The sequence below is a fragment of the Strongylocentrotus purpuratus genome, unplaced genomic scaffold (genome assembly GCF_000002235.5).
Source record: "Strongylocentrotus purpuratus isolate Spur 01 unplaced genomic scaffold, Spur_5.0 spur5_scaffold_21, whole genome shotgun sequence".
NCBI lineage: Eukaryota > Metazoa > Echinodermata > Echinoidea > Camarodonta > Strongylocentrotidae > Strongylocentrotus > Strongylocentrotus purpuratus.
The window spans coordinates 24393286-24407296 of record NW_022145607.1 but is presented as its reverse complement, the minus strand read 5'-3'; the positions used below and the strand labels follow the sequence as shown (position 1 = coordinate 24407296).

At 37.1% G+C, this 14011-nt stretch overlaps 1 protein-coding gene across 1 annotated transcript in view; it reads right to left on the bottom strand.

Moving 5' to 3' along the window:
• Positions 1-862: 862 nt before the first annotated feature.
• LOC105442880 overlaps positions 863-14011 on the bottom strand; it is a 33390-nt gene continuing 20241 nt past the window's right edge. Inside the window, exons 2-7 of the mRNA XM_030994256.1 lie at positions 10652-11270; positions 10100-10260; positions 7180-7445; positions 4025-5607; positions 3186-3341; positions 863-940 (exon numbers count right to left, since the gene is read on the bottom strand). Of these exons, the coding sequence (XP_030850116.1) occupies positions 863-940; positions 3186-3341; positions 4025-5607; positions 7180-7445; positions 10100-10260; positions 10652-11270 (2863 nt within the window). The remainder of the gene's footprint in view (positions 941-3185; positions 3342-4024; positions 5608-7179; positions 7446-10099; positions 10261-10651; positions 11271-14011) is intronic.

Here is a 14011-nt window from a genome sequence, read left to right as displayed (position 1 = left end):
CTTGAAGGAAAACGTGAGCGTTTAGTCGGGGGGGGGGGGGAATTGAACACCCTCAGTATGTTATCGACATCGATTGTCAGAAAGGAGGGGATTTTGTTCCCCTGTGCATACGATTCGGTAATCTCGCAGACCCTCCTGCATTTGCACGTCGAACTGAGTAAGGGGGTGGGAGGATGATCCACATACTGGATTTCAAGTCTTTATCCGTTATGATAGTAAAATTCTGTTGGATATACAATAATTGCTCACATTACACTACTTAGCAATATTTGTAAAAATTACATCATGATGAGTTGCCATCCTTATTCATTTACAAAAGCAATACGTTGTTATTACATTTGATTGAAATAGTACCCTCGCAAATGATTATTCATACTATCACACCCAACTGCTAAGTATGATATGATGCTTAAGCAATATTTTGGACCCGGTAAAGAGAAAAAAAAAAAAAAATTAAATTATACCTTATAATGTAATCACAATCATGGCAATATAGGTGTATATACCATTTACCAATGTCTGGAAATCTTAACATTTTGCTTGGAGGTTTCCCTTTGTAGGTGCCCCCTTTTTCAGAAAGTGCCCTGTTTTGCTGGTGCCCCCTAACTTTGGAAGATGCTATGCCGCCCATGCACTTATGACATTCATTTTTTTACGAAAAGGACATCAACCTGGAGGATGTGGTAAACATATTTGAAAAGAGCCATCCAAGGAGGAGGATGCTCACTCTCATATCGGTAAAGGAAACAATGCAAACAACATAGGTAGGACACAGTTATTAGTAAAACTGTTTTGGTGTTAAACATTTTCAGACAGAAAAATGCCCAAATTGTTCCTACCCTGGGAGGGGGTCAGAAAGGGATCAGAAAGGAGAGGATTTATTTCCTGGGCATATATGATTTGGTAATTTCACTAGACCTCCCCACATTGGCATATCAGGCTGATGGGAGAGGGGGGATAAAAACAATGGATGTCCAGAGTCTCAATCTGTTATAATAGTACTACATTATGTTGGTTAAACAATTGCTGACATTACTAAATGAATTACATGTTGATACAGTTGCCATCCTCATTCTCGTGCAAAAGAAATAAGTGTTTCTTACATTTGATTGAGAAATTACTTTGAAAATCAGATTTCATATTAACACAAATGTGGAAAAAATAGACACAGAACTTTTTGTATTTTGCAATAGGATACAGAGATTATACAAACAGGACGAAGAGATTCGTTTTTTTTCTCCGACAGAAAGATCGTTTTTCGCTTCCACTTCCCGAGACGTTCAACTTTTCATAATTGCTTTTTCATTGCGGCGTAATATTGTATATAGTAAAATCACCCAATTTGGTTTGACTATCGAAATGAGTATACCTCAAGTTGAACCTCCCACCCTTCATCTCGGTCGTTTAATGTAAGATTACTGCGACAATTTTCAAGTCCCTCCCTTTTCCCCTAAGGACTGAGGTGGAATATTTTTTAACGAATTCCTTATATGTATTTTAGAAAAGAAATGTAGCGCGAATTAATTATGCAAAATTGTAAATTCTACGCATATTTAAAGAAGACTTTATATTTTGTCTCCTGACATGCCTCAAATGCCTCAAAACTTAGTCGAAATAATTTACTGTAAGGCCATTAAAATATAAACATAATTACTGTATTGGTAGTTAATTTTGTTAAAGTACAAATATATAAATCTGGGGATGTCAGAATTTAAGATTCGTAAAGTTATGTTGGGTGATCGAATGTTGGTGTGTTATGAATAAGTATTCTCACTATATCTTGTAAATTAGTAATTTTATCCGTTAGGTTTTTAATATCGTTTCCCAGACAATTAGCCTGTAATTAAGATAAGGTAATAACTATAGAAAGTGTTGTTCTTGTGCAGTCGCCTATCTAGGTTTCATGGCGCCCGGGACAAATAGTTAAGTTGCCCAACCCCCCCCCCTCTACCGCCCAAACTAACATTCGCTTCTTAAAATCGATGGAGCAAAGCGATCGAGCTGTAAATATTTTTAAGTTATTTGCCTCGAAAACGGAATTAGGGAGATGCGATGTCAGTGGTTTTGTAACCGGGAGGTCCCGGGTTTGAAATCAAGTCGAAATTTTAGTGTCCTCTGGTAAGGCATTAATCCTCGATTCTAGGTCCATCGGAGAAGACTTAAAACCGTCACTCCCCTGGCTGCTTACTCACAAGCATATAGATACTTTCTTAGCAGTCAGGTAAAACAAACAAATTAACCAATTGTTTTGCATTTTATAAAAGGAAAGTTCGCGAAGAAGCACTGCAATCCTGCTGTAGAATTTTGAATTTTGAAATTTAATTTTTGAGTAGCGGCTTTCTATTCATTTAATTTGATTTGATTTGATTTACGCATTTTTCCAAATAACAAAGAACATATAAACGTGAGGTATAATACAAAATATACAAACAATAAAAACTTCATGTTAAAATGTTAGTTATATAATATACATATAATAACGAAACTTAATATTTCTCTAACATATTATTGTAAATTCAAAGTATTATCCGAAGTTAATGTGGAAAAAGTGCAGGAGACCGCAATCATAAGCGATGCTTGACTAGGATGGCGGCCTCAAAAGAAAATTTTAAAGTGAAATTTAAAATGAAAATGTGTTTATACGATCTTTGTGTTTGAGTTTTTGAGTGTGTTGTGTGAGTGTGTATTGTGTGTGTGTGTGTGTGTGTGCGTGTGTGTGCGCGCGTGTGTGTGTGTGCGCGTGTGTATGTGCGTGTGTGTGTGTGTGTGTGTGGTTTTGTAGCGAATGGTGGATGTGCACGTATCTCTGTGTTGGTGAAGTGGAAACAAATGTAGCCTTTTCAATATTAAAGGAATACGAAATAGAATACGAAATATGCAAAAATGACTTGCAATGTGACCAAAATTGAGAGATCAATAATAATTGCCTATTGCATGTTGATATCAATTATGTAGTTATTTCGATAAAAGAGTTTTTTTTAATAGATGCTTTAAAAGAAAAGAGAGATGAACAATGCCTTATTGAATTTTGTAAAAACAAATTTGTTTCCCATTATTCTCCTATGCAATTCAATCTTATGACATCAGGAAAACTATGATCCTGACTGAATATGGCATCCCTTTCTTTTTGAAGAATGATGTACCAAAAATACGTCAACTTGAGTAGTACTCAGATTTATACTGACCTTGGAATCGACTGCTTCATTCGCAAGCACCGAGTAGAAGACATCATGCATAGTAGTTTTGATCTTCACAGATCTCAGTGATCGTGATGTGCACATGAATTCAGCCAGGTCCTCTGAAGCCGTCCGTCCACATGGCTTCCCAATATTCAGGTGAACCTACAAGGTACATGTACACAAATAACACAAGAAACATAAACGCATGAAAATAATACCGGATTATCCTAATAATTAACTTCATTGATATTGATTTTTAATATGTTTTTGCCATTTTCCGTGTGTCTTTATCATACTGGTTTGAACAGCATACACGTGCAAAGAATATTGGGATTCGTGATATTAAAAGTGTTATATTACTAAACAAGGTTTCATTGCAAATACATGCAAGACGGGTTGTGCTGCAATGACAAAAAAAATCGCAAGTCCTACAAAGAAATTAAAGTACTAATACTCATTAACTATTGTAAGTAATAATAGTAAATGTTGTTCGTGTACATTGTAGTTTTCAGATAAAAAATATGATCAGAGTTAAACACATGCTAGATCCATAGAAGTTGTTTTAAATATGCTCCATGATTAAATACAACTGATTCTATCAAGCTTCTTTTCACCATGTGGGTGAAGGGATGTTTGTACAGAATGCATTGCCTTATTAGCACATATCGGGATTCAAAGCGTCTTTCGTATACATGGTATATGTATACAGTCAAGTATTCAAACCAAACAGCGTCATCCTATAAGTCTGAGAGAATGAAATTTAAATCAAATAAAAAAATTATCACTCAAAGTGATCATACATAGAGGAAATTGATATGTTTCTACAACGACGTTACTTTCCTTACCACTTCACGATGATTCATGATGAAAATTTGCCCTGATACTGTGTGTGCATGCATCTCCTCGGTGATCTTCAGTGTCTTGCTGGATTTAGAGGAGAGATGCTCCGCCACTGCTTTGGCCACTGCTTGGTCTTGGCTCTCGTATGCTACATCTACGATGAAGTCATCATCAATACGGCGATATGTAAACTCTCTTGTCGGCGCTATGAGACGAGATACGATATCCAAGCCGACCTCCTTCTGCTTGGCCGAGGTGAAGTACAGTAGGTACCGGTATTCCTGTGCTTCCGTTATGATATTCGCTATCAACCTGTCATACTCATTACGGTTTGAGTTGTAAAGAGATGCAAGATACATTCCAGATAGATACTCCTGGAAGAGCTTATGTGTAAACTGCACAGCTAAGACTGCAGATTGGGAATGATGTTTTCTGTCTCTCCTCGAAGGAATATGCTTTTCTTTAGTAAGTACCCCAACTTTACAACCTGTATCCACAGACCCCGGACAGCTCTGAAACTCTTCTTCTCTGAACATCAACCGTCTCTCGAGAAGACCCTGGAAGGCAACACAACCAATGTGAATTACATGATGAAGAATTTTCGAGCGATTTTCATCCAATTCTCCATCAGCATCTGCTGAGGGCACAGCGAGCTTGGAGAGGTAATGGTCAACCAAAAATTGAAGCATCTCATCAAATAGCTGGGAGAATGTTTGCAGCTTGGACATTGCCTGTCGGCGCTCTCCATCATAGTCTTTCCACATGATGCACAGCATGGCTGTGTATATGGGGTAGGGGGCCATGTTCTCTCTGATCACATCGTTGTTTGATATGAATCGGTTCAGATCTTCAGCGGATGCTGTGTCAGGATGAAAGAACTTGGTGATGTAAGAAGAGAGGTTTTCCGTAGAGAAACCTTCTACAGCAATGAAGGCAAACACCTTTCTGAGAAAGGCATTCTTCCTAATCTCATCTGATCTCCATTGCCGTGATGTGATTAGTACTGTGCCTGATTTGAACAGCCGATTGAGAGTGATCAGGGCGATTTGTTGAAAGCTGTTAAGATCGACACCAAACTCATCAAGGCCATCCAGGACAAGAAAGACGTCTTTCGGATTTGAGAGGATGTACTTGTCTAGCTGCTTGGCTGTGACGGGATTGTCATCTGGGAGATACGACTTCACTACCTCTCCAACAGTCTTGTCCTTTGCCTCGCGAAAGAGGACGACAAGGAAAAGTTTGAAATCTTGGTATCCTTTTCCGTGGATCCAATCCCAAGCAATCTTGGCGCAAAGAGTGGTCTTCCCCACACCACCTTCACCTTCCACCAACAAGCGTTTAGGATAGATTCCGTTGACTTCGGTCCTGAGGAGGTCGTCGTAAAGAAGCGGTGTCTTGTGCTTGGTACCTTTGTCTTCTTCCATCAACGTTAGATTGGTGAAGATCCGTTCAAATTTAAGTAGAAGCTCGCTGTTCAGTGGATCGGCTTGAATCTGACAGAGGTGAATTGTCAAATAGCGTTTGACATCTTCAGCAACCCGCTTGATTTCCTCCTGTGTCATTGACGGTATGTCATCACCGACCTGACCTGTGGTGAGATAGTGAAGAACGTTGTCTCTAAATTGACTAAATATTTATTATTGACACTAGTATTTAAACGTAAAAAGAGCATCATCAGCATCAACAACAACTAGAACATAAACCATATATTATATAAATGTATTATCAATGAACGTTTAACTTACTTGCCAAATCCCAATTTATATTTGCGAGCGGATCATGATCAGGGGCTGAGAAATCATTTTCGAGATATGGGGCTCTCACATTGAGTAATGGATTGACATTGTGCCTCGATGTCACTGCCCCAGGGAAGGCTTACTCGGGTCGGTGCTAGAATGTCAGCCGATTTGGTCAAAAAGTGGGGTTTTGGGCCATGTTCTATTAAAGTGACTCGGTAACATTGTTGAAGGTTGATGAAAAAAAAATTGTATTTTTTGTATGAAATGTTACTTTTTATATTCCTTCTAATGTACTAACCCTCTAACATGCAAACAATCCTGAAAAAATTCTCAAACCACAAAGGTATTTATGGTTTTCTTTGTAGGCGTCACTGTGCGACACCCTCTAACAGTAAATTCTTCCAACCATGTTTGAATTTTCCCAACCGTTTTCCATGGAAATAAGACATAACACAGGCTTTTAAAAATCTTTCAACCCTTAAATGTCTGGAATGTCATATAGAGCCAATTCATTGCTTTGTGACAATTTACATTCACCTAAAATGTAATTAAATTGTAATAATATAGTTAGGAGAATAAAGGAATCGATCAGATCAGTTTTCTCCAATTTTAATCATTAATAATGGTCTGTTTTCACTTAAACCTTCAGACTATCATTAATTGTACATCTATCATTGAAGTCACTACCTAAGCACCATTTTCTCTCATCTGAACAATGTTACCAAGTCCCTTTAAGCAAATCTTGCGGTAAATGTCATAAAGAATGTACATAATCTTGTCCATTTCATAACTAAAGGAGGTAAAAACGACTTTCTCCTTTAAAACGTACGCTCCTGGATCGTTATGCGCATAGTTCATGCACTAATGTTTTATTTCCGTGTTTTATAGACGGAGATTCCTCCTTAATAACTGTCTACCCCCGGCGAACCATCAATGCCTACGGATTCGTGAATAACGCCACCTTCGGCTTGCATCAGGTAAGGGATGGAAGAGATCGCAATTGCGAAATAGATGGGGTTTTTTAAACGTCCAGATTTTGGATTAGATGCACGCGTGTGTCGATCTCACGTGCAAACAGAGGACTATTTCGCGCGTTTCGAGGATCGACCATGAGATCGATGTGCCAGAGCACCTTAGCTGCCGTAATTAAGGGCTACTCCTTAGTTTGCTGCACTGTTGTTATGGAATACCTTATTTTTACCAATACATTTAGCACATAAATGTTAAAAACATTATTGCTTTAAAAAAATATATGGCCTGTTTTTTCTCATATAACTTTTTTCGAAGTTACATTTGAATATTCAACTTTATTCTTTTGGTGTGCTCATGCACTTTTGTTGGATACTGCATATATAGGCCTGATGTTTGTTTGGTGGGGGTGTGTGTGCGTGTGTGTGCATATGTATGTGTGTAATAATTACCTTTTCGTACACTATCAGCAAGTTTAACGAGCTTAATGCTCTCTAACTTGTTGACAAGTATGTCCCTCGCCTTGCTTTCACGTACTGTCTTCCGCCATTCGTAAAGCATCTGATAGGAAGCTTGCATGGAGTTGCCAAGCTTGTCTTTCTCAAACTGATTTAGTTGAGCCTCAGTGAATCCTAAAGCTATTCCGACATTTCTGAATTCTGAGGGATCCATACCTTCAGCAAGGAGATAGAGCTCAATCTCGGTCAGACTTCCAAGACTAAATTATAGACAAAAAAAGAATTATTAATTACATATAGCGCTTATAAATATTTGCGAGATTTGTAATCAAAATAACTTTCATTTTTATTTTCTTTGACTTGCGAATACACTTTTTTACTGTTGTATGATATCTATCCAAATTGCCTAATATGCAAGCGCCCAAACAACACTGCAAAATATCAAAAGATAATTGGACCGGGTAAACATAATGAGAATATGCAAGACTTCTACACATTTTGATTTCATTCATGAATTCCAATTATTAATTTTTACCAGCAAAGTCAAAAACTGTTATTCTCCGTAAATTTAAACCCGAAGCTGGGCTTAAGCTTTGTTCAAAATCGGGATTAAGAAAGGAAATTAGTCTGAGGTCTAATTGAATTATCGTTCGGTAAACGTGATCTTAGATCCAAAGTCGGGTTTAGTAGAATACGGACTGATGGATTTTTATATTTTTTAAAGTTTTAATGTGTTTTATTGAAACAGAATTAAATACAATCACAATATTTACAAGTAATTATAAAAGATTACAAAAAGCAGTACAAAGTAGATTAAAATCTCACGAAAAGTAAATTACACTAAGATGCAGAAAATTAAATGCACATGTACCTATACAACATTATAAAACAAACTTCCCTTTTTTAAAGTGCATAGGCAATTTTTTTTTCTTTTTTGCAATACGATATTCAAGATCTTTATTATAATCAATGTAAGTTCTGAAACCTTGAAAATTGGGATTTGTACTTTGAAATTTGCATTTATAAATGTAGTACTTAAGCATAAGAGATAAATAGGTCAAACAAATATATCCTTTTCATAGCCAAACATTCTTTCAAATATTGAAAAATTCACTACTTTACTAATCTTCTGATTAATAGTTTTAATGGTATCATCACCAAATGGGTTTTACAGTCTGACATTCAATAAAAAGATGTAGATAAGTCTCGGGTTCATTATCGCATAAAAAAAACAATTAGGAGAATCCTTTTGTTTAATTTTGAACAAGAAGTTATTTAATGCTATTGCTTTATGCAATAGTTTGAAATAAAACGAACAAATGCGAGTGCTTATAGAACATTTGAAATTATCAATATGAATCTTATCCCAATTGACAGGGTTAGGGTCAGAAAGTTCTTTCCAGAATGTTAATCTCTTTTCGGGAACATGTGGCTCTAGAATGACATTATAAGCATATTTGGGAACTTTCCTAGCTTGCACAAGTTTATTGATAAAGGTATCAAAGATTACATCATGATTCAGGTCTGATGAGACCACCCAATCAGAAGGAACATTTTTCATGAGAAAATTGTATTTCCTCCTATCCCTAGCATTAATATCGTAATCAAGTATCAATTCTTCAAAAAGTATGCTACCAAGGTGAGGAGGATTAAGCAAATCACTAATAAAGATGATTCCTTTATGAATCCAATCCTGATACAAAAAAACAAAAAAAATTCTTGGATTTAGAACTAATATTCTTTTAAAACCAAATACATTGACAAGAACTAATTGAGGAAAAAGCCATATCAAATTCAGCTTTCATTAAATTCCCTTTAAAAATGAACTACGTTCGAAGGGAATCAGCTAATTGACTTGAGTATAATTTGTTCAAAATTTGGTCAGGGGCATGAGCCTTAAAATGTTTCTTTCTTTATTAAACTTTACTAAAACAGCAAGCTCAATGGATTTCCATAAGCTTATATAATTATCGTCTAGTAGCAACTTAACCCAAGAAACGTTCTGAGCTATAGCGTATGAATAGGGGTCAATCATTCGTTAACCATATAAAGAAAAATCATTACACATGAATTGTCTTTTGACCCTATCATTGCCCCCACTTCATATGAACTTATACAAAATTGTATTCAATGTTTTGAAAAAGGATTTTGGTATCTTAATACATAAAACAGAGTACATATATAGGAGTTCAGGCAACAATAGGGTCTTTACGACACAGATCTTCCCAACTAGGGATAAACTTCTTGCGCGCCAACAATTCAGAGTATTTTCAATTGACTTAAGTTTTGTCTTTTAATTAAGGTCAAATAAACGGTAAGTATTCGAAGAAAAGAGTATTCCCAATTTCCTAAACAACTCTTTATTCCATTTTAAACCCGTTTCTGATAATGGTTGTTGTAAAGATCCCCGTTTGGAGCCAATCCATATAGCCTCTGATTTATTTATGTTAAGTTTACAACCCGAACAAACAGAAAATTTACCAATGGTATCAAAATAATGAATTAAGAGAGAGAGGAGACCCATTAATGAAACATGTAGAGTCATCTGCTAACATGGAGATTTTCAGATTGTTACCTTCCATCGGAATACCTTTAATATTAGTATTTTGACGAACGGCGAATGCCATTGTTTCAATAACAAAACGAAATAAATAAGGGGATATAGGACACCCTTGAAAAATACCTCTTTCCATATTTAATTCTTTAGTGAGATTTCCATAATTAGTGACATACCTTCTCCTATCCGAATAAAAAATTCGAATACAGTCAATAAACTTACTACCAACATTGAATGAGAGACACTGTCAATTGCTTTTTCAATATCTAGAAGTAAGATAGCGCCAGGAATGTCATTTGATTCTGTGTACGGACTGATGGATTTTAATTTTCATAAGTTGCTCTTTCATGTGCTTACTTATCATACGGACCAGGGTTTTGTTCTACGTCACCGGATCTCAATAGGAGTATGTTGGTCATGTCTGGACAGTCATTCCCTTTGATTGCATCTGCTTCACCGCTGGTTGTTCTTGATCCGAGGACCGGATAGGTCGGTGATCCATGATATTCCGTTACTTTCTGGAGGACAATTATGGACATAAGACACTTTTTAAAACGATGATTAGACATTATTTGTCAAAAAACAAGTAGAATCACGAATCAATAAGACTTCTGTCTAAGAGTAAAGGGCATTTTTATTATTGATTACAATGCAAATTGACATGAAATTTTAAAAACAAGGTTCTCCAGTGTAGATTACTGCGATCGGTGTATATTACTTTATACTTTATGAATAGCAAGGAAGTTTACTTTACAGCTCACATTTTGTTCAACATAACCAATTGAATTCGGTTTCGTTTACATTTTTTCAGAGACGCGCTGTAAAGTTTTTTGTTTGTCTGGTTGTGTGTTTATTTATGTGAGAGGGGTGGTTCTAGGACAAGTGACATTTTTAAAATATCAATCATACCTTAATAGATGGTGTTGTTTGCTCGGTGTTTGTCGTTGTATCTTGCCTGGGTTTAGGTGATAAGCCCAACGATTGGACCTCTATCCCCGACGGTGCAGAGTTTGATGTCTCCTCCTTGTCTAGTTTGATACGATCTGGCTCACCAGGAACTGCTGCAGGTACATGTGAGTACGACTCCGATGTGCCAACTTCAGGTTGGTCTGTTTGACTTATCTGAGATGATTTGGTGGGATATTCAGGTGACATGATATTGAAGGCGATGTTTCTATCGTCCACTGTGTCTTCCGTACATGGTCGGGGATCTGGGTTCTGAATGTCTGTGGTAGCACGGACAGGGTTGGTCTCATTTGCCGTTGGAGAACTACTGTTTTCAGCACACGAAGACTCAGAGTAAGATACCTCGTTAGGTCCGGGGCTTTTTACATCACATGAGGATCCACTCCCCTTGACAGCATCACAGTCTTGACCGTCACATTGTGACCGAGTCTGAGAAGTGTTACATTCTGAGTTTTGTTTGGGTGACTGAACATTCTTGGCTCTTTTGATCAAGTTGAAAAGTTTCCTCGAAAAGTGGTTGTAGTCATATTCTTTCTTCCGCCGACGTGTAAACGTGCCAATCCTGACACGACACGCCACTCACCGAGAGACACAGGCATGGTGACATCCAGATGCTATAGGACAGATTTAAAGAAAATACAGAAATCAATGAAATAAAAAATATTTAACAATTAGTACACCTTTTGAATATGTATCGTTAATTTAGCAGCGATTCACACTTTTGAGCCTGTACTACAAATCAAAGTTGGAGATGATGAAGCGATGATCTTTAAGAATAAAGTGTCTGACCATTATAATTATGTTGGACTGGGCGGGGGGGGGGGGGGTATTTGCATTTCAATCCGTCGATAAACCACTACGAGCTCCAGCCTATCCCCTTCTTTCTCTCCCCCCCCCCCCTTTCATTTTGTTCTCCTGCTCTCAGTCCTCTTCTCCCTTTTTTCTCTTTTTCTCTCTTGCTAGTCTTCTTAGACAACTGGCTGCTCGGTTGTTTTCCTCGGAACTGCCTTCTAACTTCCAACTTAATTTTGTTTTCTTTAATACAATTTTTTTTCTCGAAATCATGACTCCCATTACAAACCTTCTGAATGTCCAACCTTCCGGAATTATGAGCCTTTGTAACCAACAACAAAAAACGTGTAACCGTAATATCCGTACATGCATATGCTGCTAATCAATCGTGTCAATTAGAGTTACTGTCTTCAGCGTTAAAACGCACGTTCATACAGCCTAGTCACCAAATCATGTTAAATCATAGAGAAGAAGAGATAAAGAGAGAGAGAGAGAGAGAGAGAGAGAGAGAGAGAGACAGAGAAAGGGGATGGAGAGAGAGAGAGAGAAAGAGAGAGAAAAGACAGGGAGAGAGGGAGAGAGAAATGAAATTCATGTAATTCTCAAACCGTGTTCCCCTCTGCTTTTGAACGGGTTAGAAAGAATCAGAATGACCTTTGTAATAAACAATTTCAAAGATTAATAAGAGAAAAAAGGGTTTGGCTTTGATTTTGTATGGTTCATATCTATTAAAAGAAATGCGGTCAGAGTCATGTGAATGTGTGTGTGTTATGTTTGATAATTATAATGGGTCTGTTCAATTCGAAAACGAAACTACTATACTGTATATATTACGATACGTGTAACCGTAATATCCGTACATGCATATGCTGCTAATCAATCGTGTCAATTAGAGTTACTGTCTTCATCGTTAAAACGCACGTTCATACAGCCTAGTCACCAAATCATGTTAAATCATAGAGAAGGAGAGATAAAGAGAGAGAGAGAAAGACAGAGAAAGGGGTGGAGAGAGAGAGAGAGAGAGAAAAGACAGGGAGAGAGGGAGAGAGAAATGAAATTCATGTAATTCTCAAACCGTGTTCCCCACTGCTTTTGAACGGGTTAGAAAGAATCAGAATGACCTTTGTAATAAACAATTTCAAAGATTAATAAGAGAAAAAAGGGTTTGGCTTTGATTTTGTATGGTTCATATCTATTAAAAGAAATGCGGTCAGAGTCATGTGAATGTGTGTGTGTTATGTTTGATAATTATAATGGGTCTATTCAATTCGAAAATGAAACCACTATACTGTATGAGGGGAATTTGGAACTCATGGTAGCCAGGCAATCTCTTCTCCCTTTTTTCTCTTTTTCTCTCGTGCTAGTCTTCTTGGACAACTGGGTGCTTGGTTGTTTCCCCCGGAACTGCCTTCTAACTTCCAACTTAATTTTGTTTTCTTTAATACAATTTTTTTCTCGAAATCATGACTCCCATTACAAACCTTCTGAATGTCCAACCCTCCGGAATTATGAGCCTTTGTAATCAACAAAAAGATACGTGTGACCGTAATATCCGTACATGCATATGCTGCTAATCAATCGTGTCAATTAGAGTTACTGTCTTCAGCGTTAAAACGCACGTTCATACAGCCTAGTCACCAAATCATGTTAAATCATAGAGAAGGAGAGATAAAGAGAGAGAGAGAGAGAGAGAGACAGAGAAAGGGGTGGAGACAGAGAGAGAGAGAGAGAGAGAGAAAAGACAGGGAGAGAGGGAGAGAGAAATGAAATTCATGTAATTCTCAAACCGTGTTCCCCTCTGCTTTTGAACGGGTTAGAAAGAATCAGAATGGCCTTTGTAATAAACAATTTCAAAGATTAATAAGAGAAAAAAGGGTTTGGCTTTGATTTTGTATGGTTCATATATCTATTAAAAGAAATGCGGTCAGAGTCATGTGAATGTGTGTGTGTTATGTTTGATAATTATAATGGGTCTGTTCAATTCGAAAACGAAACTACTATACTGTATATATTACGATACGTGTAACCGTAATATCCGTACATGCATATGCTGCTAATCAATCGTGTCAATTAGAGTTACTGTCTTCATCGTTAAAACGCACGTTCATACAGCCTAGTCACCCAATCATGTTAAATCATAGAGAAGAAGAGATAAAGAGAAGGAGAGAGAAAGACAGAGAAAGGGGTGGAGAGAGAGAGAGAGAGAGAGAGAGAAAAGACAGGGAGAGAGGGAGAGAGAAATGAAATTCATGTAATTCTCAAACCGTGTTCCCCTCTGCTTTTGAACGGGTTAGAAAGAATCAGAATGGCCTTTGTAATAAACAATTTCCAAGATTAATAAGAGAAAAAAGGGTTTGGCTTTGATTTTGTATGGTTCATATCTATTAAAAGAAATGCGGTCAGAGTCATGTGAATGTGTGTGTGTTATGTTTAATAATTATAATGGGTCTATTCAATTCGAAAATGAAACCACTATACTGTATGAAGGGGAATTTGGAACTAATGGTAGCC